Source organism: Hibiscus syriacus, unplaced genomic scaffold (genome assembly GCF_006381635.1).
Source record: "Hibiscus syriacus cultivar Baekdansim isolate YM2019G1 unplaced genomic scaffold, ASM638163v2 tig00112529_pilon, whole genome shotgun sequence".
Lineage (NCBI taxonomy): Eukaryota > Viridiplantae > Streptophyta > Magnoliopsida > Malvales > Malvaceae > Hibiscus > Hibiscus syriacus.
In genome coordinates, this window is record NW_024063357.1 from 180,552 (window position 1) to 206,288 (window position 25,737).

At 36.2% G+C, this 25,737-nt stretch overlaps 2 protein-coding genes and 1 pseudogene across 3 annotated transcripts; all 3 read right to left on the reverse strand.

Moving 5' to 3' along the window:
- Window positions 1-102: 102 nt before the first annotated feature.
- LOC120181579 lies at window positions 103-3,333 on the reverse strand (annotated as a pseudogene).
- A 5,745-nt stretch (window positions 3,334-9,078) lies between these two features.
- On the reverse strand, window positions 9,079-18,481 carry LOC120181575. Of its 2 annotated transcripts, none has more exons than XM_039186669.1 (18): window positions 17,527-18,481; window positions 16,599-17,144; window positions 16,384-16,467; window positions 14,285-16,270; window positions 14,086-14,202; window positions 13,714-13,896; window positions 13,570-13,632; window positions 13,146-13,217; window positions 12,786-13,049; window positions 12,182-12,301; window positions 12,013-12,072; window positions 11,468-11,508; window positions 11,158-11,235; window positions 10,976-11,060; window positions 10,264-10,418; window positions 10,070-10,170; window positions 9,815-9,953; window positions 9,079-9,321 (listed from the first exon to the last, which is right to left on the reverse strand). In XM_039186669.1, the coding sequence occupies exons 1-15, from the start codon at window positions 18,391-18,393 to the stop codon at window positions 10,293-10,295; spliced, it is 4,692 nt and encodes a 1,563-aa protein (XP_039042600.1). In that variant the 5' UTR covers window positions 18,394-18,481; the 3' UTR covers window positions 9,079-9,321; window positions 9,815-9,953; window positions 10,070-10,170; window positions 10,264-10,292. The 2 variants fall into 2 exon arrangements, with proteins under 2 accessions (XP_039042600.1, XP_039042601.1); XM_039186670.1 differs by having other exon boundaries at window positions 9,823-9,986.
- A 1,391-nt stretch (window positions 18,482-19,872) lies between these two features.
- LOC120181580 (zinc finger protein ZAT4-like) lies at window positions 19,873-21,276 on the reverse strand. The gene has a single exon (XM_039186673.1). The coding sequence runs from the start codon at window positions 21,274-21,276 to the stop codon at window positions 19,873-19,875; it is 1,404 nt and encodes a 467-aa protein (XP_039042604.1).
- Window positions 21,277-25,737: the final 4,461 nt, after the last annotated feature.

Consider the following 25,737-nt stretch of genomic DNA (forward strand, 5'->3'; position numbering starts at 1 on the left):
CAACATTTCTTACATGCATGTAAAATGACTGCTTAATGATGTACAGCAAATGTCAAGCTATATGACTTTTATTTCAGCTTAAGATACCAGTGGCTACTAGTATCAAGCATCAGCAGAAGACTGCTGGCGACGAGCTCGAGCTGTAAAACCAGCAAACCAAGAAACCCTCATGAGTTGCACACCAAGAATCAGTACCCACCAACAGACCAAGTCCCTGATACTGTGCATCATCCATGCCGGTGCACTGAGCTCAACCCCAAGTTTCAATCCCCTCATTAGCTGCAGCACACGGTAAGCCTCGTACACAACTGGGGTCACCAACCAGACCGGTGACTCCCAATGTCATGTCAACATCTCGGTCAACATTTGTACTGCTAGAAGCAGAAGGGACCCAATAGAACTGCATATGGGATGAAAGGTAGCCGAGGCTGGAGGTAGCCCTTATGGGATCCAATATAACAGTATCATTAAGGGGATCGCGAGTCCAGTCAAAGTTGCAACCAAATTCCGGAACTGGTAACTCAAAGGAGGTTTGCTATTGGAAGCTTGTGTCATGTGACTTGGCACAATAATCTGCCATAAGGAGAAAAAGGGTGCAACCCAGATTGAAGATGAAATCAAGTCCAATCAAGGAAAGAAGGCTGACCACATTTGGGCCAATGAATATGGTGGATATTGGCAACCACAGAGTTGGTACCATGCCCGTGCCGAGGAGAAGAGAAGGCCCGAGCAGCACAATGGCCATTTAAGAAACTGAAGCTGTGCAACAGGCTGATTGGTCGTGTCTGTGAGATCTTTAGCTTTAGTCAATAAAGCCTCGTCATTGCTTTCAGGAGGCAGTGTTTCAAATAATTCAGATGATTTATCCAAGAAGTTTACACCAGATTTATCAGTTAGTGCGTATGTAACGGGTGAAGGTTCCTACTGAGGAAACTTGGTGCAGCAAACAGGGGGTCGTCTGAGGTGGATATGACGGAAGGGGAGCACATAAGGCACCTTTGAAGCTTTTAACAATAGTGAGCATTTGGAACGAACCTGAGGAATTTTAGTGATGAAGCTGGTAGAAGGAGCTTGAGCTAGAGAAGCCATTCCTAGGTTCATAAAAATTATCTTCAGCAACCTTGACAAGATGACACGGTTTTCATTTCTCTGAAAGATATTGCTTTGCTGAAATGGGGTAAAAATCCCACAAAACCAACACAAATGAACACTCTTGTAAAGTCGCCTCTAATCAAACACTGGTCTTCCTATGTTGAAATTTAGGGAGGTGGACAGGACAGGACAGGCAAAGGAATCAGAATCAGAACAGTTTGGATGTGAGGCCAGGCGTTGGTTTGTAATATAACACGGGCTACCCAGGCTCCACGCTTTTGTTTCGCTTTGAGTGGGGTTAGATTTTAGCAAGGTCCAAATTTACATGTTTTCAAAGTTCGAAGCCATTATGGACTTAGTTCAGAACCAGCAAACGTGACAAATATAAGGGTAAAATACACCTCCAGGTCATTCAATTATATGTTTAGTAACAAACAAGACACTTGTTTAAAAAAGTTACAAACATATCATTCAATTAAAAATCATTACAAGCATGACACACTTGAATATTGGATGAAATAGTGATGTGATCAAAAAGACATTGGAGTTCATTTATGTTCTGTGATCAGACGGTGGGGATTGGAGAGTTGAGTCCAGCAAATCGAGAGGCGGCAGAGAAAAATGTAGGTAAGCAGAGCTGCCCCTCCTAATATCTTGCACGCCGCCACTGTGTTCCTGAAAATCCCTTTCCCTGCTACCCTTACAGCTTCTCTTTGTTCTTTTACAATTTCTTATTCTCCTACATGTACCGGGAACACTTGAGGAATGGTATTTTCGCATTCGAAACGAGATTGGTCATGAAAAATGGTTGCTGCAAGACTTTCTGGATGAAAGCCGCCGCAACAGACCGCCAGTTCGCTTGTCCTATTCCTTCAAAATTGAAGAAAAGATTGTCATGCACTGATTACCTGTGTGATTGGTATTGCTGTAATTCACTGAGGGGACCATTGTTATAGCAATTACCATAATTATATATGTCCATTGGATGAAAAATGCACCAATATACATGCTATAGCAATTACCATAATTATATGTGTCCATTGGTCTATGATACAAAAAATATCATACTAAGCTTCCAGTAATTAAACTTATGCCGGATGATAAAGTATTCCCCTTGTTGCATGAAAAGACATTAACCTTGTCAATCTCATTGTTCAACAAGTGCACAAATTCAGCGCCAGCATCCGCCTTTCTATACTCGAGAGACTCCGCCGAAGAAATCAGTCCAACGAGCTTTCTCAACTCTAATTAGTAAGACAAGTACTTGCTCCGCCAAGCCGGTAACGTTTCCTCAATTTGCTGCTTTAATCTCTTCGTGAACTTCATACTCAAAGAGACACCCGAAAATCGAATGAAGATAGAGAGTCGAGAATTGTTAAAAGAGATGATAATGGAGGAGGAGAATGAGTGGATGGTTTTAAAAGTAAAAGAGTAATAGAATATCGAAGGGCATATGCTTGGCGTGATGATGTGAAGAGTTCGAAAAGGTATAATAAGAGTCGTCGAGGTGAGAGAATTCCTAAACATAATCGTTGGTCATTGTATTAAGTCATTCATGCGAAAACACCCTTAGATCAAGGCTCAATGGCAATGCTTTATGAGAGATGAACTTGTAGGGTTAGTTGCCTTAAAAAACTACAAAACTGTAAGGTTGTTTCTACAGGCGCAAGCATTTAGCGCCAATAAAGGTGGAAAATTATTAAGGATAAATGAAACGGGTTCTCCTAGGATTCCGGGCATTGGTGGGGGCTATGACGAAAATGAGTGAAAGGTAGCGTAGGCAATGAGAATAGGAGATGATTCTAGGATAAGGGTTCCTTAGAATATGCCTGTTATTATCATAAATATACATTTAAAAAGAGTTCGCTTTAAAGGTATTTCAAGAGCGTACTTAAGCCGAAAATAATTATTAAGGGTTTTAGATTAGATGAAAAAACTTGATTATTTTAGTACCTCCAAACTAATAAAAAAGCTTGCCTTCAAAACCAATATGCAAACCAAGAGTCCGTTTGCGATCACAAAACCGCAACAAGAAAGAGGAAGTGCTGAATATGGGTCACTCCCGTCATAAAACGCCCATGCCAACATTTCTACTAAACTGGCAGACCTCACAACCACCAAACAAGACTCCGTTTTCAGACCAGCTAATTCTTGGCCTTGTTTGTCGATCTCTAGTTTACATAGATGTTGCCACCAGTCAGTCTCGACTGACAACACAACTTGCACAAGTCCCCGTCTCATTGTTAATGCCAATAGCCAATTCTATGAGGCTCTTGCATCACTTCTACTTGCGCTCTGCGTAATTTTCTGTGAGGGTCATTATTCACTACTGGTGACCAGTCTCGTAAAGGTGGCTTCACCATGTCAAGGTCCATACGTTTGAAGATTCATTTCATGAAGAAAATAGGCTGCCAGACTGAGTGAGTACTGTTATGACTTAGGGTTGTTGTAGAGAAAATGAAAGATTTCATAAAGAAAGAAAGACGTATACATAAAACGTGTAATTTCATTCATGATGATTTCCTTAGATTTCATGTACAACTTATATATTCACAAGTACCTACAGCTGTAATTCTACCAGCAAATCTAACAAACTAACTACTCATTTGCTGATTCACAGGATATCTCCAAGTGGGCTACACGTGTTGACCTGTTTCTCCTCAACTTCATTCTGTTCTGGATCATTACTTGACTGGGCCCATTTGGCTAAAGGTTTAATGATATCAGCCTGCTTCCTGCAGTCCACCCAACCCCATTCCTTATGTTTTCTCAACCCTAAATCCCTCAAGTAATATCTCAATCCCTAATTCCCTTTCATTTTCCAATTTCAACCGTTTTTTCCTAAATTGCCTTCCCCGAGTAATCCCTAATTCCTTCTAATCAAACCCTAATATCCCTTCCATCATAACAATACCCCCTCCACCAAATGATCCTTGTCCCCAAGGATCGAAATCAGGAAACTGATTCTTCAGCACCGTGTAATCTTCCCAAGTGGCATCATCTGGCCCCATATTTGTCCATTGTATAAAGAACTGCATGGCCCGCTGATTTTGTCTGTGAATCTTTCGTGAATTCAAGAAGACGACTGGTTAAATCTTCAATTGCCCATCAAAAGACGTTTCTGGAGGATTCAGCAAGATAAGTCCTTGTTTTCCTATTTTTTTTCTTCAATAAACTAACATGAAACACTGGATGCAATTTTGAATCTGGTGGCAATTCCAGTCGATATGCAAAATGACCAATTTTTTTCTGTATTTTGTAGGATCGAAATATCGAGCAGCAAGCTTCAGGTTTCTCCTTAGAGCGAGTGATGTCTGTCTGTAAGGCTGTAATTTTAGGTAAACTTCTTCTCCCACCTGAAAATCCCTTTTTGTACGATGCTTATCAATAATCTGCTTCATTCTATTACTGGCTTGCATGAGTTGTTCACGTAATAAAGCATTGAATTGCTCTTTGTCTTGCATCATAGTTTGAACTGCATCCACTCTAGAATCCCCTGATCAGCTTAACATAGGAGCCTTATAACCATATAAGGCCTCAAATGGGGTCATTTTTATAATAGAGTGGTAATTAGTGTTATACCACCACTCTGCTTGGGCTAACCACTTAGACCAAGATTTAAGTTTTAAAAACACATACTTCTGAGATACTGTTCTAAACATTGGTTGAGTCTCTCAGTTGCCCATCTGTCTCTGGATGGTAGGCAGTACTGAAAAGTGTAGTTGTCCCCAATTACTTAATTAACTCCTGCCAGAATATACTAGTAAAATACTTGTCTCTATCAGAAATAGCTACCTTAGGAGGACCATGAAGCTTATAAACCTGGTCCAAATATATCTTAGCCACTTGCACCACTTGCACCACTGTGTAGGGATGTGACAGTGGCATAAAATCAACATACTTAGTAAATTTATCAATCACTACCAGAATACAGTTTTGCTTTGCTGAAGGTGGCAACCCTTCAATAAAGTCCATTGTTATAACCTCCCAAGCATTGTGTGGAATTGGAATAGGTTGTAGTAGCCATGGCTTGGAAATATGCTCACTTTTAGTTCTTTGGCATACCTCACATTATTGTATATGTTCCTAAATCATAAGCTTCATCTTTGGCCAAAAAAAATAAGCTTTAATCCTCTGATAAGTAGCTTGAATGCCTGAATGACCCCCTTGTGGTGAATCATGGGAAGCCACAATAATTTTCTGCCTGAGATCTCCCTTGCTGCCCACATAAATTCTGTCTTTAAAGTATAGCACTCCTTTCCTTCTCTTCTACTCCTTACTCTTGTCAGGGTGAATAATTAAAATATGAAGTTTCTCTTGAGCTAATAAGCTCATTCATAACTCTGCTCAATATCTTGCATCCAAGTAAGAATAATAACAGTAACCCCCATTTGCAGAAACTCACTAGAATCCATTTGCTGTCTAGAAAGTGCATTTGTCACCTTGTTTGTTTTGCCTTTCCTAAACTGGATTGTATAATCCAACCCCAATAACTTAGTAAGACCTTTCTTCTGAATAGTGGTGTTTAACTTTTGCTCTAATAAGTGTTTTAGAGGCTCATGATATGTTTTAATGACAAATGAACCACTCTCCAAATAATGTCTCCAGTGTGATACTGCCATTAGGATAACCAAGTATTCTTTTTCATAGATAGAAAGGTCAGCATGCTTTGGCCCCAAAGCCTTACTTAAATAAGCTATAGGCGCATTCCTCCTTGAGACAAAACAACCCCAATTCCTTTGGAACTAGCATCAGTTTCCAAAAAAAAAATCTGGTCAAAATTAGGTAAAGCCAAAACTGGAGCTTCACACATAACCCTTTTTAATTTTTCAAATGCTAATTTAGCTTCTGTAGACCAATGAAATCCATCCTTCTTCAACATATTGGTCAAGGGTTTACTCAATTCTCCATACCCTTTGATAAATTTTCTATAATACCCTGTCAAACCCAAAAATCCTCTCACAGCTTTCAGATTTTTAGGTAAAGGCCACTGTTGCATGGCCTTTATTTTTTCAGGATCAGTTGCTACCCCTTTAGCTAAAATTAAATATCCCAAATACTCTACTTGTTGGCCAAAAAAGCATTTACTCTTCTTGGCATACAACTTCTTTTTCAACAGAATTTCCAGCACCACTCTTAAATGTTTTTTATGTTCTGCCATACTAGGACTGTAAATCAAAATATCACCAAAAAAAACACAAGAACAAACCTCCTCAAATATGTTGCAAACAAGTCATTCATCAAAGCTTGAAAAGTAGTTGGGCCATTAATAAGGCCAAAAGGCATAACTTTAAATTTATAATGCCCTTGATGAGTTCTAAAAGCAGTTTTATAAACATCCTCATCTTTAATTCTAATTTGCCAATAATCAGATCTCAAATCAATCTTGGAAAAGAAAGTAGCTCCATGTAATTCATCTAATAAGTCTTCTACTATAGGAATAGGGAATTTATTCTTAACTGTATAAAAGTTAAGTTGCCTATAGTCCACACAAAACCTCCAAGTTCCATCATTTTTTCTAATAAGTAAACAAGGAGAAGCAAAATGACTCTTACTTACTTGTATGATAGATGAGGATAACATATAAGTAATCTGTTTTTCCACTTCAGTCTTGTGATGATGAGCAAATCTATAGGGTCTGAGATTGACTGATGTGTCCCCTGTTTAAGAACAATAGCATGATCATGTTTTCTGCTAGGAGGCATCCCCTCAGGTTCCTCAAACACTTCCTTAAACTCCTCTAATAAATCTTGTAAAGATAGAGGAATTATGCTTTCATCCACTTCAGCATTCAACAAATAAATTTCTCCATTCACTTTAGTATCTTTTGCAACTAACTTCTGAAATTTTTCTCCTGAAATTGGTTTGAGTAGTGGTAATTTCTGAGTCCCTCTAATTAGAACAATCTATCCATCCTTTTCAAAGCTAATTGTTTTGGCCTTAAAATACATCATTATAGGGCTAAACTCTTTCATCCAATCCACCCCCGGTACCATATCACTGCCCCCTAAAGACAACTCTGAAATCATACTGAAATTCATAGCCTTGCATCTTCCAAGTCACCTTATTGCTTCTGGCAGTACTGAACAATTTTTCTCCATTAGCAACTTTAATAACTAATGGTCGAGTTTGAACTAGTTCTACTCCTTCTTTGGCCCACTTAGGTGCCACAAAACTTTGGGTGTTGCCACTATCAATCAGCACATTAAGTGGTTTCCTTCTAATAAAACCTTGAATTCGTAAGGTAGTGTGCCTTACATTCCCTGTGATAGCATTTATAGAAATTTCCAAGGCTCCGTTGGTTACATCATTCCCTTGTCCAATTTCTTCTTCTGTCAATTCCTGATTAGCAGTCTTCTTCTTCCATATTGTTCAACTGTCAAACTTTGCACTGATGTCCAGGAGCAAATTTTTCCCCACATTTAAAACATAAATTATTTGTTCTTCTATATTCCAATAAACTCTCCTTGGTATTAGTATTATGAGGAATTGTCTTAGGCTGAAAACCCTTAATCCCACTGTTTGGTTGCCTAATTGCAAGAGTATAAGGGGAAAAAATTTGAGAAAATTTAGACTTCTTTCCTTCTATCTCATTAGCCAACTCATAAAGTTTGGCTTGTCTGTAAGCTTCAGACAAATTTCTGGGCTCCAACTCTTTCACCTTGTATTTTAATTCCTCCTTGAGGCCACTAATAAAACTGGAAACAAAATAATCCTCCCCTAAATGCATATGATGTTGTAGTAAATATGGTCTTAACTCCTCAAACTTTTCTTGATACTCATCTACACTACCCTTCTGCATTAACTTATTAAACTCTTCAATGATATATGAATAGTTTCTGTCACAAAATCTATGACACTAATCAACCTCAAATTCATGCCAAGTCACTCTATGCTTCTGCATAATATAGCCATCAAACCAAGTCTCAGCCTTTTCCATTAAGTACATTACAGCCACATCCAGTTTTTGTTCCTCAGGAACTCCCAAGAGATTAAAATATTTTTGGCATTTTCTAACCCATCCTCTAGGATTACTTCCATCAAACATCTGCAACTCTAATTTAGGACGAGGTAAAATAGGCCCTGAACTCCCAAACAACCCTTTACTGTCCACTTTAACCTCACTAGAACTGCCCCTAACATTCTCTTCCTGCAATGTCTGATTCAAATGTAGAGTACTAGTAAACCCCACAGATTTAAAAGCTAATATTCCTGGTTCATTAGGTTGAAAAGTATAATTCTCATGCTCACTAAGAACTGTAATCAGACATGATTGTTTACTTCTATTTTTGTTATGTTGTTCAACTATTGTTGGTTGACTCTTCACTGACTGAGGTGAATCTTTCTCCTCAACTGCTTGATTGACCAACTGTAAGATCCTCTGCAAATACCCTCTGTTTTTAGTCATTCCATCTTCTAAGGTTTGTATCCTCCCTTCTAGCTCTGCTTTCTGCCCCGCCCACCAAGATAATAAGGTTTCCTCTTTAACCTCCACTGTTGATTGTTCTGTTACTTCTATGGTTCCAACTTTTTTCATTTTTCTTGTCTTTCCCAGTATGAAAAATGATTTTTGGATCACTAAACTCAGCTCTGATTATCAATTGTTATGACTTAGGGTTGTTGTAGAGAAAATGAAAGATTTCATAAAGAAAAAAGATACAGAAAAACGTGTAATTTCATTCATGATTATTTCTTTAGATTTCAGCTACAACTTATATATTCACAAGTACCTATAGCTGTAATTCTGTCAACAAATCTAACAAACTAACTACTCATTTGCTGATTCATAGGATATCTCCAAGTGGGCTACACGTGCTGGCCTGTTTCTCCTCAACTTCATTCTGTTTTGGATCATTACTTGACTGGGCCCATTTGGCTAAAGGTTTAATGATATCAGCATGCTCCTGCAATCCACCCAACCCCATTTTTTATGTTACCTCAACCCTAAATCCCTCAGGTAACATCTCAATCCCTAATTCTCTTTCATTTTCCAATTTCATCCATTTTTTCCCAAAATGCCTTCCTCGAGTAATCCTCAATTCCTTCTGATCAAACCCTAATCTCCCTTCCATCATAACAAGTACCTTCGTACAAATAATGGCATCTGATAGAATGAACAATGTTTTGTTCAGTTGGCATGACAGAGTTCATATGCTAACTGTGGCCAATGGCACCACAATCAGCTCAGCTCCAAACTAACTATTTAACACAACATTCCATTTTGGCATCCTGAAATACAAAATCCAAAATAACTCAAGTACCCCAAATAATACAATAAAGCGATAACAAATTTAATAAAAAACATATGCAGTGTCACACAAGTTATTCTTTATCATCTAAAGAGACAAATTTCCGTGATAGATTCAAATCACCAAACATAAAAATAGAAATCCTGATCAAAGGAAGAAACAAGATAGCATTTGCTAATGCAATATTTCACGTTGAAAAAGGCAGCCTAATTGCCCAAATCCAAATAGTAAATACACTCCCCGCAAGCAATCACCCTTGCTCACTCAAAGAAATGCATCAAAGGTTGAAGAAGTATGCACACAGATTTAACACTAAATTAATAGTAGAAGGCAGCGAGGTAAATACTAAGTTCCTTAATTGAACTTAGAGTTGCCCCCAAGACCATAAAATTCAAAATTGATTGCATGATGTACCATCAGAATTTCACCATTTTTTATTGTAAAAGATCTACAAAATAATAGTGCCTACTTACATATTCACCCTTTCAGTTTTACTTCGAACCATAAAGTAGCACAATCAATTTTGAACTAAACTGGAGCATCATTTACTTGGAATGATCAATTGCAAGATTGGCTGTGCATCACACCAAAAGTTGATTGAGGCTATAATATCTGGCCACAAACATCAAAAATTGCTTGAAGAATCTAGAATTTAGAAGTTACAAATAATTAATGCAAAGGAAAAAATTAGAAATCAAAATAAATATCTCAATGAAACACTTCCATACCGGGTTGGCATAATAGAAAAATGATCAACATGGAGCACATTCCAAAGGGAGTTTCAGTAAATAATCAAGACCCAATGCTCCCATTGTGGTGAGGACTTCAGCTTTATATCAATAATGTCACCATAAGAATATTTCTAACAATCCTAAATTAAATCTTTCTAACTAAGCAATAATATCATGGGAAAAATGAATACCTTTAGTGAAGATTCCTAAAACTAAGCCACTATGATAAAGCGATACTTGGGATGATTTTTTGAAGCAATATACATGGTGGGTTACAAGATGAATCGGTGTTACTTGATAGGCAGCTAAGCTCATCCTCCAAAATAGAATAGGCTTCTGAAAATGCCTGCATTACAAAATATTATTTATACAAGACATGAGGAGAAATGTCAGTGATCACATAAATGCATATTCCAATAAGCACATTCACAGTTACTACATCCTATACTCAAAAAAAGTTGCATATTAAGATTAAGCTCACAGAGATAGGGCTTAGCCATGTACAATAGTTTATATTAATATTTTGTATCTTACACATCCCAGAGTAGTAAGCTAAGCTTTTACTTGCTAAATGTGTCGAATATCTTCCCAAAAACTCTCTTGGAAGTTTTACTAGTAGTTTCTAAAAGGCAATTAAGTGCCTTAATCGCAAAGATAACCACAAGGCAATCCACTGATTCTTTGTTACCAAGCAGGGTAAATAAGTATAATTTGCCTTTCTCCGCCTTCAAAGAAACATTTAATTAATAAAATCCTGGAAAGAAACAATCCAACATTATGAACAGTGTGTCAACACTTGGAAGCTAAAGCAAAGTTATACGGCAGCATGTCAATAGTAAATATAAAGATACCCTATCATGCCACAGAAGTTCCATGTCGACAGCTAATAAAAAAAACACCAACCTTGATACACTGATGTATCCGGAAGCAATTTCTCCCCACATTATTTGTTGGGAAAAGAGGATCATCGATGTGTATAGGATCAATGCTATAACAGAAAAATCATATCAGGGGTCAAAAGGTTAAGATGTCAAGAAGCAACCATGTTATACATAGTTCCCAACAAAAGAGAACATTGCTATTACCTATGACCCCTTTCTCTGGTTATATATACTCCACTCCCCTGTACAGAAATACGCATTTGCCGGGGATCAAACACGTTCCTGTGCCATCAGATATTGAAAAAATAAATCATTAATTTGTATAAACATTTTACAATGAACACCAGTCAGGTAACTGTTTTTTTTTTTTTTGATAGGAATAGGTGGCCTCATTAAAAACCTCCCTCTTAGAGGTCCTTAACCATAAGGTAAGAACCAACTAACGGAAGGAGGAAAAGAGTAGGTAACTGTTTTCAACTACCAGAAATAAAATTATTTAAATCTTTTGACTCACCCAAAGAAGTAAAGAAAATCCATCAGAAGGCTTCCGAAGTTCTACAAGGAAAATTGAATTCAAGTTATCAAAAATACTTGTCATTTCGGTCAGCACCAAAAAGCAGATAAACAAACTGAAAGTTAAAAGAGAACATTAAAAATTTTCATATCATCAAATATCAAAGATCAATATTCTCCTTGTAAAATCAAAAACCATACTTCAATTCACTAATCAATTATCTAAACTTGCAACAGGGTCTTTCAGTTCAACCCCCGAAGCTTTGTTCCTCAAATTGATGGCAATTTTATATAAATAAATATACTGGTCAAGCATTGGCATACTTTAAGCTCTCAAATTAAACATTCATCAAGTGCAATTACTTTTTCAGCTCCCACCTCCAGATCAATCCACTTTAAAACAGTTCTAAGGTTGTATCAGATGATTATCATTCAATATATAATTGTGGAATCAAGTAACAGTTCACTCCAGCACACCGAAATACGTACTAAAAATACCACCAGTGATGAAAAGAAAAATTATAAAAACTTAAAGTGCTAAGTTACTTGGTTGATAGGCCGTCCAAGGTGATGCTCATGCTGTAGGAAACGTATAATAAGTAACACCTACAAGATGTAGGAAACAGGAAGGGAGTAAATATAAACAGAAAAATGTCAACTATAAATTAGTTAGAAATGATGTCTCAGTGCACTTCTACAACCAAAGGTTACTCACCAGACAATATGAACTTAAGCCACCAGAGTAAGACTGATCCAGGCTACGATCTGCTAAGAACAGTTTTAGTACCAAAGCAAGAGGTGTAGCAGCTGGAAATTGCTCAGTCAGCTCCTTCACCTGCAAAGAAATACTTCAAATGTATCAATAATAACAAAACAGTAACAGTGCAAAACACCCAAATGTGTATGTAGCAGCACTGTGAAATTGTCTGTTGAGACTCTGAATCACAGGAAATGCCCAAAAAACAAATCTAGAGAGAAGAGGAACGAATACCCTACATGCCTAGAAACATTTGTCTATTTCCTACATAAACCATACACTAAAACTTTCAGAACCATAGTAGGAAAATATCAGACTAAAAACCTGCAAAAACTCATAACGTCATTGATGGTTACTTGATAATATAATTCTGAAATCCAACAAGAACAAATATAATCCTCCGAGCCGGTAACATCCTCAATCAGGCAAAACTAAAACAAATATTCTCCTAAAATTTCCAGGAAAATGGATACAATTAGCAGTAGAAGCATATGTCATGGGTTCGTATTTCAGACACAATCCAAGCGATCAGTGTTTATTGGTTAAGTTATATTCATTTTACCAGTTCAGTATTTTGGAGTCCTGTATGTGAGGACGTCTTGAAACTGATGTCTAGACGAACTGATTTGACGCCCTTCATATTACCATCACCTATTTGCGAGCACTTAGGTGAAGCAGAGTCTTCTAAGGCAACAGTATCTGAACGAGTATGGTCACCATGTTCAGCAGTTTTATCTATTTGTTCATCTGTGGGTGATTGCACATTAGAGCCCACAGAAGTTATTAAGTCATCAGGAACTTCTACCACAAGCATAATAATCGGAATCTGGATGGCAGAAAGACAGCACTATGAGAAAAGAGATGGAAAGAAAGTACATAAAACTGAAGACAGATCCAACAAGGCAAGTGCATTAGGCATTACAGCTGTATTTTCCACAGTCTTCAGAGAATCATTCTTTACCCACTCTTGATTGGCAAGATACCGGGCAGCATGCTGGAGAATAAATATAAAAGTGTCAACCTTCCAAAGTGTTGCGTAAAAATATCAGGAAGAATAAAAAACATAATAAAATAACAGGAAGATAGTACTATACAACAAATCAACAATTCATATATCATTGTTTACAACTTGGTAAGCATACCACATTTATCGTAGCAGATGATTCAATGTTTTTACTCAGAAAATGAAGAAAGAGAATAACAAATATTTAAGATTTTCATAACACAACATTTGCCAGATATTTTGATTTCTATGTAATTGTAAAGGAATTCTGACTAAGTTGAGATATCGTGAAGATGAAACAGAAAATTCATCCTAAAGTTCAACCAACTACAATTACTCGTACCTGAAGACAAGTTTCTTTAATACCATTACGTCCTTCCAAGATCCCAGCTTCTTTGATAGGTTCCTAAAAGTGTCTGCAGTTGAGTTTCTTGCCAAAGAGTATAAGCACGTGATTAAAAGAAAAATACAAAGCTGAAGCACTCACCAGATTCCTCACTGGAGGAAGACAAACAACAAGGTCCACATCACTTGATGGAAGAGCTAATCCAGTTGCATTTGAACCAAAGACATTCGTCCTTGATCTTGGCCATAGGACTTGAAGAGACCTCGTAACCCGCTTAACAGCCCAAGTAATGTATGGCTTACGAGCCATATTCTCAGCTGCAACCTTTTACATGATCAACATCCAGTCAGTATCATTGCAAAGCCTGGAAATGAAAGAACAAAGAACAGAAAACTAGAAAATTCTTGCAAAAAATAAAATATTCAAGATCAAAGAAACAATAAACAGGAAGAAAATTGGATCAGTCATATGCTTTTTTCCTATTCATTTTCTAGGGATCATTAAACTGCTTACCTGCTTCCAGAAAGAGTCAATTTCATCATTAAGGAACCTGTGAATTGAAGAGAGAGATGCCTTTCGTGCTGGACAGCTCTGTAACTCAGGTGGTTGTAGAGGAAATGATACATCTGGCTGCAGAATAAAAACAAAATTCCATGAATTAAACACATAAACCACAACTTTTAGAATAACATAATGCCGGTGCTATACTTACATGTTCTTGATCACGAGCAAGTTGTGACATTGCAATCAAATGATCTTGCAGCAAAGCACCAGGAAGAGGATGGATCATTGGATGGGCTGAAAGATTCTTACTTCTCCAAGATGGCCAAACAACTTCAGTACCATCCATGCGAACACATGCATCTTCCGAGTTAGTTCCATCATAGAACAGACCTCTCATACCCCAATGTCTTGGGCTAGAGCTACCAGATCTCACTGTTGGAAAACCCCTGAGTTTCCTTGAATCGCTCACAGGAGAAGGTGGTGGTGGACATGGAGCTCGTGGAACACAAAGCACCACTGGTGAGGGGGGCCGTCTTATCCGAGGTTGCTCACGCCTATTTGGTGCAACACGTGGGCTTTTATGATCATGACCACGCTTAAAGTCTGATTTTATTTTCTCCCTTGGCATGCTCGGAATAATTATTGGACGCAAAATAGGGTAAGGGAGCGAATCAGCTGTTTTCCCTTCAAAGTCATTGGATAAATTGGCCAAAGATCCAGAAGCTTCCACCTCAGTTGCTCCATCCGGCGTTGCTGATGCAGAATGCAGCACTTTGCTAGACACTTCATTTCCTGGCACAACATAACTAACTGTCTGGTGTCCAGGACCCAAAGGGTCAAAAGGCGAACAAAATGGAGTAGCAGTTGGAGAAGTCAAACCATTAGTACTATAAGATGAAGAGAAAGCAACCATGTCGTCAACAGCCCTACTCATGTCTGCTTCACGCCAGGCCCATGAGCTATCATCGGAGCTAAGGGAAGGAGGCCTAGAGAAACCTGTACCTGGAAGATCAGAAGTATTCCAGTACATCACACCCCCACCAAAATATTGATTATAGTCCATACCAGAAACAGCATGCACCTCATATTCTTCCTCTGATATATAGTGGCTCTCATATTCATCAGCTATTTCAGGCGTATTTGCAGGATCTGGCAAGTCAACGAATTCCCCAGAATACTTTCTATCATCCTCAATCATATTAAACTGAAAATTTTGAGAAGCAAAACTCTGTTGAAAAGCTGTATGTCGCCTAGATATAAATCCAGAGTCATAATTGCATGTAAGTGAAGGAGCCAATCCAGAAGCACTTCGAACCATAGGGGGCCAATCTAAACTCATTGGCATTGGACGAGCAAAGATTCGATTGCAGCCACTTTCAATAGAAGGATTTCTTGTCTGATGCATGGTGGGCAAAAAAGGTTGGCGAATGTGATTGTGCCAATTGTGACCAACATCAAGGTGCAGTCTATCAGTGGCTGCTAGGACATGTGAATTTATAGACGGAAAATAAAATGGAGCTACACTAGGCCACTCATATGAGAGGCATTGTGGCGAGGGTGCAGTATTATAAAACTTTTTTTCTTTAACCTGAATCACAGGAACCACCTCTTTAATGTCAATCGTATTCAGTGATACATCAGAAGAAATAGCAATTTTCTGAATTTTACTTGCACTAAGAGATCTTGGTTCATTGATGCCTTCTCCAATGAGAACACAGCCAGGCTTTGGGGCAATAGGTGGCAAAACATTACATTCTCGTTTACATTTTGAATCCACTTCTCTGGTAGGAATGATTTCATTCACAATAATATCTTCCGAGTACTGCTGATACCCTGTACCTATATGAGAGAAACCATTCGATGAACCAACCTCATGATCTTGCACATGCATGGCAATATCCTCCCTGAAAAGTTGCTTATCTGGTCCACTAATACTTGAAATTGGTTCAAGATTGTTGCTATGACTTATTGCATCAGTTAGAACATTCTGTCCTATACTTAATTCGTCCAATACCTCATTGGAATTTGTTGCCTCATCTTGAGAAATAAAAGATGATGAAGGCCCTGTGACTGCCTTCTTGAAAGATTTTACTTCAGTTTTATCATTGATGCAAGAACGTTTGCTTTTATTCTTTTCCTTACGGCTCTTCCTTGATGCAGCTCGTCCTTTTCCAACAACTGGTTGGGTATGTACCTGAAGACAAGAGTAGCAGTTATGGCAGTATTTAAAACTTAAATAATTAACAATACCATCCAAATGAAAAACTGTGTGAGCATTTCCATGGATAACAGAGTCTTTCTGTTTACATCTTTATCATGAGGTATATCACTCATCTTGGTGGACTCCGTCAAATCTGCTTTCTTATTATGAGTCAATTCGTACGCAAGATCCTGACATAATACTATAAACCATTAATACAATTTCCCAAAACATTTAAATGAAAGCAAAATCCCATCTAAATTCTAAAGGACTTTCAATAAAGGAAAAAAGTTCCTATAAAAAAAATAAAGGAAAAAAGTACCTTAACAGGTTTTTCTGGTGGAAGGTCATCTACCTCTCTCTTTGGAGCAGGATTTTGGTTTTTTGTGTTTCGAGACTTCCCTTTTTTCTTACGACTAGATGCACTGAGCCTACCCTTGGATTTATCGGACGAAGAGTTAAAATTTCCCTCTCCGAGAAGTTCAAGCTTTGTGCAATCCAGTGAAATAACCATGAGAAATCCTCGCAGTTTTCTGAATATACTATCAATGATGGAACTTACAGAGCCTAATCTGCTAAAAAACACCTTTTCCGCATCACAATGGCGATGACAAGATAGGACGACAGTAACAATATCCTGAAGCACAAACAAGCTACTGAAGACATTGGTTAGGGTAGTAGGCTTTCCAGAACGAGAATTTGCAGTAATAGTAACGCCAAATTCTGCATCCTCCAGGGGATTTAGGGTGGTTCCAAACAGTTTTTCACCATAATTGGTATACCTCAAAGGTCGCTCCACTGTTCCTGCATTAAAAAGCCACATCTCATCCTCTGAGGCACTACCTGCTGCCTTCAGTACCTCGAAAATCTGAATGCCAAAAATTTAAAATGTTTAGCCACAAATGTTACACTAAATTAAACAGACAACATTTTTCAAAACTACAAGTCATCCATATTTAGGAAATCTTTCTCTAAACATAGCATACGCATTGTAATATAGTATATCAAACTTAAGAAAGATCCAACCATAAGTTATTGGAGCAATATAAAGGTACGAGCTAAGGCACTCACAATGTGCTCATATATTAATTTACCCTAAACCAGACCAACATGTTTAAATTTCTCTCCATAAACAACAAAAATTAATGTAGAGCTCAATAGAAACAGTATTTTTCAACCATTAACAATAATGGCAATGCCATAGGATAAACCCCGTCATTAACATGGAGTAATAAAGTTTTAAATAATACCAGAGATTTAGCAGCTTTCCCGAAAACCGTATTAAATACTTTCTTCCTCATTGCATCACCCAAATTGACCCACCAATCCAAGCATCCTTTCTTTCTCCAATACACATTTACAGCTACCCCTGCAGCTTTCATCTTCTCTTTCAACTTCACCCCTCTTCTCTTCCCACTATTACAATTCAGCCACGCCAATCTCAACGCCACCTCTAATCTATTTACAACAAAAGCCTCGATACTGTAATACCCTTTTGATTTTAACCACTCTAGCTCAGTCCAATCCGACACCAATTCGCTCTCTTCCCCTCTCAGAAACGCACCGTTTGATACTCCATCCATGGTCTCAACAAACCGTTCCACATTTTCAACCAACTCTTCGGCCACCGTCATGGAATCGAGACTATTCACCGAACACGAACACTCGTCGATTTTCTCACCTTCTCTGGATCCGAACAACCGAATCGACTCAAAAACTCGTAGTTCCGACTCATCGGACTGGGCAACCCTAGAGAGGAGACCACGTGACTGTTTATAACAGAGGCCCGGGAGGAAGGGAGGATCGCGCGAGGGAAGATCAGGAAGGATAATGAAGTAGCCGTGGCCACGCGCACGAAGCTTGCCGAGCATTTGGATGAGGAGCTGGGTGAACGTGAAATCGACGGTCGTGAGGTGACCTAGGCGCTGATGGACGGTGAGAGACGAGAACCATTTGAGGATTGAAGACCTTTGATTGGTGTTAGGTTTAGGGTTGGGATCGTGGGAGAGGGAATGGTAGAGCGAGATGTGGGAAGTGAGTGAGTCCATGACTTGGTTCTGAGCCATGAACGATTTGGTCAGAGATTTGGGAGGGAAACTAGGGTTTGATTGGGACATTATTTGCTGCCTTTTTATTATTATTATTTTCAGTTTTTTTTTCCTCTCTTACAAAGCAGAAAGATTGAGCTTCACAAGAAGAAGGTAAAAGAAAGAGAGAAAGAGGCGGATACGAAGGTTAAAAGCACTGCAAAATACACTACGTAATAAATAAAATATTATTTAAATAATTAAGCATTGGTATAAAAATTATTTCATATGTTACTGAAAATTACAACTTAATATAATAAGTGTTTGGGTAAATTATGTGTTAAGTATTTTAAATATCAGTTTTAATTCGTTTTAATATCTAAAATTTTAATTTTTTAGAAATCATACATAACACTTAATTTTTATTTTATTTTAGTATTCACAATTAAAAACTTAATGAATGATTTGTGCGTGACACTTTTTATGAGTAAATTGCATAATTCATTACTCAATTATCTTCTCTCTGTTATTTTAATCACTCAAATTTAGATTTTTTTTAATTTAATTACTTAACTTCCAAATTACTCCTAATTTAATCACTTAACTTTTAAATTACTCTTAATTTAATCATTCTAACTTTCAAATTTATTTTTTATTTTGAATTATATATTAATAAAATAATAATAAAAATATCATGTCACAAAAATTATTAATAAATAAATTAGAGCGATTTGAAAGTTGAGTAGTTAAATTGAAAATTTTTAAACTTTAGTGCCAAAATAGGAGCGAGAAGATAATAGAGTGATGAATGATGTAACTTACCCATAAAAATACAGTCGTTAAATTTTAAACAATGAGGTACTAAAATGAAACAAAAACTAAACGTTAGGTGTGTTATTGAAAAAACTGAAAGTTTATATATTAAAATAGACCAAACTGATAGTTTAGCTACTAAGGTTTAATTTACCCTAATTGTTATTTCATATTTACTAAATTTTAAATTTTAATTTGCAAAAATAAATAAAAATTAGTTTAGATACTTAATAATAGTCTAGTTTTGTCAATGTACACTAAGTTTGGTGGGTGAGTCTTCCGGCAGGGATTTTTTACATACACTAAGCAATATCAAAACTGTTTACCACTTGAACCAAACCATGTTGGTAATAAAATTTTAATATTAATTGTATTAAAATTAAAATTAAAGTTGATTGTTTGTTATTAAATACATTTAATTGAATTAAAATTAAAATTATATCCTTGCAATTGCCTCATATTAAAGTTAATGTTCAAGCCTTGAAAACACATTGGTAGGAATGACGGCCACAAGTTTTAAACAAAGACCATAAAATTTAGACATGAAGTATACAAAACAAGATTCCTTTATCAAATTGCATATTGAAACAAATATATATATAGGAATGAACAATAACAACACTAATAATATACTAAATAAATATAATCTTTTTGTAAGGATCCAATTTAATTTAACATATGAATACACATATAAACATTATACACCAAGGGCTCTTCGAAAATTAGTTCTTGGGCTCCAAGTATTATGTGATTGAATCACAAAACTTGAGGGTCAGAGCAAACATTAGTAGTTGAAACAATCCCAACCTGCAGCCATGGAAGTGAACTTCCACTCATATTGATGTCCTTTAGTTCACTTAGTTTTGCTAACATTATCGTACTGCCAGTTTTGTCTTCTTCATCTTGCTTAGAAGTATTACAGATATTGTTCTTAATCGCATCATTGCTGTTATTATTTTCAACTTGCAGTTGCTGTAGATTATCTTCCTTTTCTTTGCCAATCCTAGGCTGCAAATAGATTCTTGTTGAAACATCAAAACTCGATCGATTAATGCAGTTCCTTGGGGCAGGAAGATTGAGGTCAAGCTTAAGATCAAGCTGCTCTCTATCACCAGTAAAACTTGATCTTTGGGTTTGCTGAACTTGCTTTATGTTGTCTTTATAACTTTGAAACTTAATTAACGAGGGAGTGTGATCAGCAGGTGGATTCGGTGTGATCCAATGACATCTTTTGTGTCCTCCTAATGCTTGTCCCGACGTAAATACCCGATGACATATTGAACATTCGTGTACTTTTGATTTCGTTTTAGATGTCGAGGCCAACGTATTGACTTGAAAAGTCGGGATAGATTTGACGACGAAAAGTTCATCACGATCGTCGTCGGCTAAACTATCGTCTCTACCGTTATGATCGTTATCGAGCCGTGCTGCGAAACATCCCTTTACTTTCTTATGACTAGCTCTATGTCCACCCAATGCTTGATGGGAATTAAATACTATCTTGCAAGCTTTGCACTCGAACACCCCTTTTGCTACACCTTTGGCCTTATCCATAGGTATGCTAGGCCTATATGAAATGGCAGTAATGAAATCCATCGTGTTTCCTGTCTCTTCTTCTTTGCTAGCGCAAGTACAAGACTCTTCAGGCTCGGTAACAAGAGGAACAACAACGGTTGCATTGGATAGCATCATCAAGCAATTGGCAACATCTTCCTCTTCGCTCGACTGACAATCGGAGACCGACGATCTTTTCCTCTTAGACAAATAACAAGATCCTTTCCTCGTCACGTCATCGTAATCGCCTTCCGACCCTGGCAACGAACCAGACAATTCAGCATCCTTAGAGCTGCATTTACCATACTCGAGAAAAGATTTCCATGAAAAGAACTCCTTGCCACAATTCTCACAAACCCTACAGCTCTTCAAACGATTAGGGTTTGTTCTTAACTCGTACATGCGCTTGTTGCTCGATGGCACGATGTTCGTTCCCGACTTGTCTCTCCACCCACTTGCAGTGTCATCGTCTTCGATGTACCGACTCTCGTCGCCTATTCCATGCGACCTCATGTGCCCTCCGAGCGCTCTCCCACACCCGAAACGTTTGTTGCAGATTTTGCAAAAGTATTTGAGTTCAGATTGTTGATCCACTATAAAAGCCATAGAAATATACAAATCAGAAAGGGGGGGGGGAATCTGGGAAATAAACGATGATGAAGTGAAAGAAGAATGGGAAAAGAAGGGTGAGCAGTTTGTTCTTGTATAGTGAAAGGGTTGTATGGTGAAAAATTAAGGGGACAATAGTCCTAGTTTTTAGTACGAGTAATGGATTGGTTTAATTATTTTTGTGGATGGAAAACATATATGGATTAGAAAAAGAAGAGAGCTAAATGGATAGGAGAGTAGAGGTTTGAAGAGCGAAGGTGACTAGGTGGTGACAAGTGGTGGGAGAAGGGAGAGAGTTTAGAGACTTTTTCTCCGCCTTTGTGGTGGTGCGTTGGTGGCGCCGCCGGTCAAACACCAATAAAAATATTACAAAAAACCAACGGAGTTCCGCACAACCAGTGAGTGTTGAGTGTTGAAGTTAATCTTTTGCGTCTCTGACAACATCTAAAGACAGAGAGAGAGAGAGAGAGAGAGAGAGAGAGAGTAGTGATGAGAGTGGTTCAAATTTCAAGCTTCAAACACATACCTTCAATTCCAAGCCAACAAAACTAAACCCCATTTCTGCTTTCCAATTCTCCTTGTCTGTCGGTTGGTTCAATCTGCTTTTCCACAGTTTAAAACGTTTTTCATCTCTCTATATTAATATTATTTTTAGAATAATTATTTAATGTATAAGTTCTCATTGTTTTTAATTTCACAAGTAAATTCAGAAGTCGTCACATTTTATTAAATGATATTTAAAAAATTAAAAAAACAACGAATCAAGTTGGAGAGAGGGAGAATTCATAACGAAGGTACATAAGTGAGCTTTGCTCTAATTGGACAATCTTATTATTAGTGTTTTTATAATTTAAGTTTATTTGATTTGATTCAAAAATTTTATAGGAAAATTTTACAACATTCGACGAGCAGCGATGAGCACAATAACGAAAAACACTATTAATTTAATTTATAAAAATTTAAATTCTAAATAACTAAACATATAATTATAAATTAATTAAAATTTTAAAATTAATTATTTAAAATAAAGGGTAAATTATACCGGTGACCACCTAACTATTGTCATTTTTCATTTTGAACAATATTTTAAAAATTTTGTCAGTCAAGTCACTCAACTATTTAAATGCATTCAATTAAGCCACTTGTCGTTAATATTTAACGGAGAAGCTGATGTGACAGTTAAAATATTTGGTATAATTTAACATTTGGTCACTTACTTATATATTATATCAATATGGTCCTAATTTTAATAATTTAAACTAAACTTAATCCTCAAACCTTTAATTTTTTTAAGTTATGACATATTCTATAGTTATAACAAAACAAAATTTCTACTAAAAATTCCATTTATGGTTCTTAGAAGCATCTCATCAATGGTACCATAACCTCTTTTGGTTTGATATAAATATAGAATATGTCGTAACTTTTAAAATTAAAAATAAAAAGTTAAATTTTTTATCATTATACATGGTATCATTTGATATGAGGGTTTAAGTTTATTTTAATTTATTAAAATTAGGACCAAATTGATATAATATATAAGTAACAGTGACCAAATGTGTAATTATACCAAATATTTTAACTACCACATCAACATCTCCGTTAAATATTAACGACAAGTGGCTTAATTAAATGTATTTTAATAGTTGAGTGACATGATTGACAAAATTTCAAAAATATTGGTCAAAATAAAAATGGGCAATAGTTAGGTGGTCAGCGTTATAATTTACCCTTTATTTTAAATAATTTATCTTTAAATTTTTAATTAATTTATAATTATATGTTGAGTCCTCTATAAATTAAATTTTTATAAATTAAATCAACGGTACTCATCATTAGTGATGTTCATAGCTGCTCGTCAAACGTAAAAGAATCATCCAATTTTATAATAGAATTTATTTGATGAAAATTAAGATAAAGAAACAAAATTGAGATACGTGGAGATGAGTGTTTAAAGACCGATACTTTCTATGTATTTGATCAGTAAATAAATAATAGAAGTTAAATTGATACATGTAATGTCAAAATAAATAATAGAGTTCTAAGAGAATTTGGAAGGGAACTTTAATACGATACAGCCAAGGGTTTCAGTCTGTATAATGAATCAGTGCATCATCATTTTTGTTGCTTTGGTTCAAAGCCAACGGGTTATAGTCAATCAAGTAGTGATGGTGATTTAGCAAAGAAGGGCTCTTGGTTAGCTCAGGCCAAGCTGTCTACTAATCAACTGCATTTTGTGCTCAACAACATCACTTCCATGCTTGGGATTGGGACCATTTCACAATGATTTTAATGTAGATGTATAGATTTGATGATATATTAGGTTAATGAAAGCCACCCACCGTTTCATTTGATGTGAATGTGGTCAACTAGCCATTTAATTTCTTCCTTTCATCATTGTTTAACTTCGACGGACCTTAAAAATCCAGTGTTGTTTTGGGCTCTTCACCCCACTAATAAAGCAAAGGGCTTAAGTATCATTATTGTTCCATAACTCGGTATACACGGTCCTTACCCATTAAAATGGCCCAATCCCAAAACCCATTATATATTTTTCTTAATGATAACTGTTGTTAACCGTTCACTTCTTTTAATTTAAAACGTGAAATATGATTAATGATCATACAAATGCATGAAAAGAGATGAGTGTATCGAACAAGATGATAAACAATAATCTTAGAATGAGAGAGAGAGCTCTTCTTCAACTTTATTTGACAGTTTATACAAGTACTCCTAATATTAGTGTCAAGTTTAAAGGCGATGGTGATTATTTGTAGGTGACAAGACGTGTAGATTTAATCGTATTAAATAGATTGTAACAGTTATAAAAATGTATAAATTTGATAGTTATAACGTGCCAATGACAATCATTAAAAGTATGATTTTATGAAGAAAATATAAAAGAGATGTACATATACGTGTGAGCGTGTGTGAAACGTTAATTGATCTTAGCAGCATACATGAAAAGGGAAGTCTCTTAGGACATAAAATCAAGCAGGAATATAATACTCTTAATGATAACTGTTGTTAACTGTTCACTTCTTTTAATTTAAAACGTGAAATATGATTAATGATCATACAAATGCATGAAAAGAGATGAGTGTATCGAACAAGATGATAAACAATAATCTTAGAATGAGAGAGAGAGCTCTTCTTCAACTTTATTTGACAGTTTATACAAGTACTCCTAATATTAGTGTCAAGTTTAAAGGCGATGGTGATTATTTGTAGGTGACAAGACGTGTAGATTTAATCGTATTAAATAGATTGTAACAGTTATAAAAATGTATAAATTTGATAGTTATAACGTGCCAATGACAATCATTAAAAGTATGATTTTATGAAGAAAATATAAAAGAGATGTACATATACGTGTGAGCGTGTGTGAAACGTTAATTGATCTTAGCAGCATACATGAAAAGGGAAGTCTCTTAGGACATAAAATCAAGCAGGAATATAATACTCTTAATGATAACTGTTGTTAACTGTTCACTTCTTTTAATTTAAAATGTGAAATATGATTAATGATCATACAAATGCATGAAAAGAGATGAGTGTATCGAACAAGATGGTAAACAATAATCTTAGAATGAGAGAGAGAGCTCTTCTTCAACTTTATTTGACAGTTTATACAAGTACTCCTAATATTAGTGTCAAGTTTAAAGGCGATGGTGATTATTTGTAGGTGACAAGACGTGTAGATTTAATCGTATTAAATAGATTGTAACAGTTATAAAAATGTATAAATTTGATAGTTATAACGTGCCAATGACAATCATTAAAAGTATGATTTTATGAAGAAAATATAAAAGAGATGTACATATACGTGTGAGCGTGTGTGAAACGTTAATTGATCTTAGCAGCATACATGAAAAGGGAAGTCTCTTAGGACATAAAATCAAGCAGGAATATAATACTCTTAATGATAACTGTTGTTAACCGTTCACTTCTTTTAATTTAAAATGAGAAATATGATTAATGATCATACAAATGCTCCGAATATTAGTGTCAAGTTTAAAGGCGATGATGATTATTTGTAGGTGACAAGACGTGTAAATTTAATCATATTAAATAGATGGTAACAGTTATAAAAATGTATAAATTTGATAGTTATAACGTGCCAATGACAATCATTAAAAGTATGATTTTATGAAGAAAATATAAAAGAGATGTACATATACGTGTGAGTGTGTGTGAAACGTTAATCGATCATAGTAGCATACATGAAAAAGGAAGTCTCTTAGGACATAAAATCAAGCAGGAATATAACACTCTTAAATTTTTTTAGACCAACCAATGCAATTATTAAAGTTGAAAGGTTAGGTGCCTGTTGAAGGACATGGCAACATAATTATTATGATCTAAACTAAGGCACATGTTCATTGAACCGATTGCAATTTTGCTATACATATTGACTGTCCGGTTAACAAAAGTCTTGGCCTATACATATTACATTAG

What these genes read in the sequence shown, in the direction of transcription:
- LOC120181575 (XM_039186669.1), bottom strand. Translation starts at nt 18,393, where the DNA reads ATGTCCCAATCAAACCCTAGTTTCCCTCCCAAATCTCTGACCAAATCG. An exon ending in TTAAAGAAACTTGTCTTCAG is followed by an intron (nt 13,218 to 13,569) that starts GTACGAGTAATT and finishes TTTATTCTCCAG; the next exon opens with CATGCTGCCCGGTATCTTGC. An exon ending in GACTCCAAAATACTGAACTG is followed by an intron (nt 12,302 to 12,785) that starts GTAAAATGAATA and finishes ATTTCTTTGCAG; the next exon opens with GTGAAGGAGCTGACTGAGCA.
- LOC120181580 (XM_039186673.1), bottom strand. Translation starts at nt 21,276, where the DNA reads ATGGCTTTTATAGTGGATCAACAATCTGAACTCAAATACTTTTGCAAA.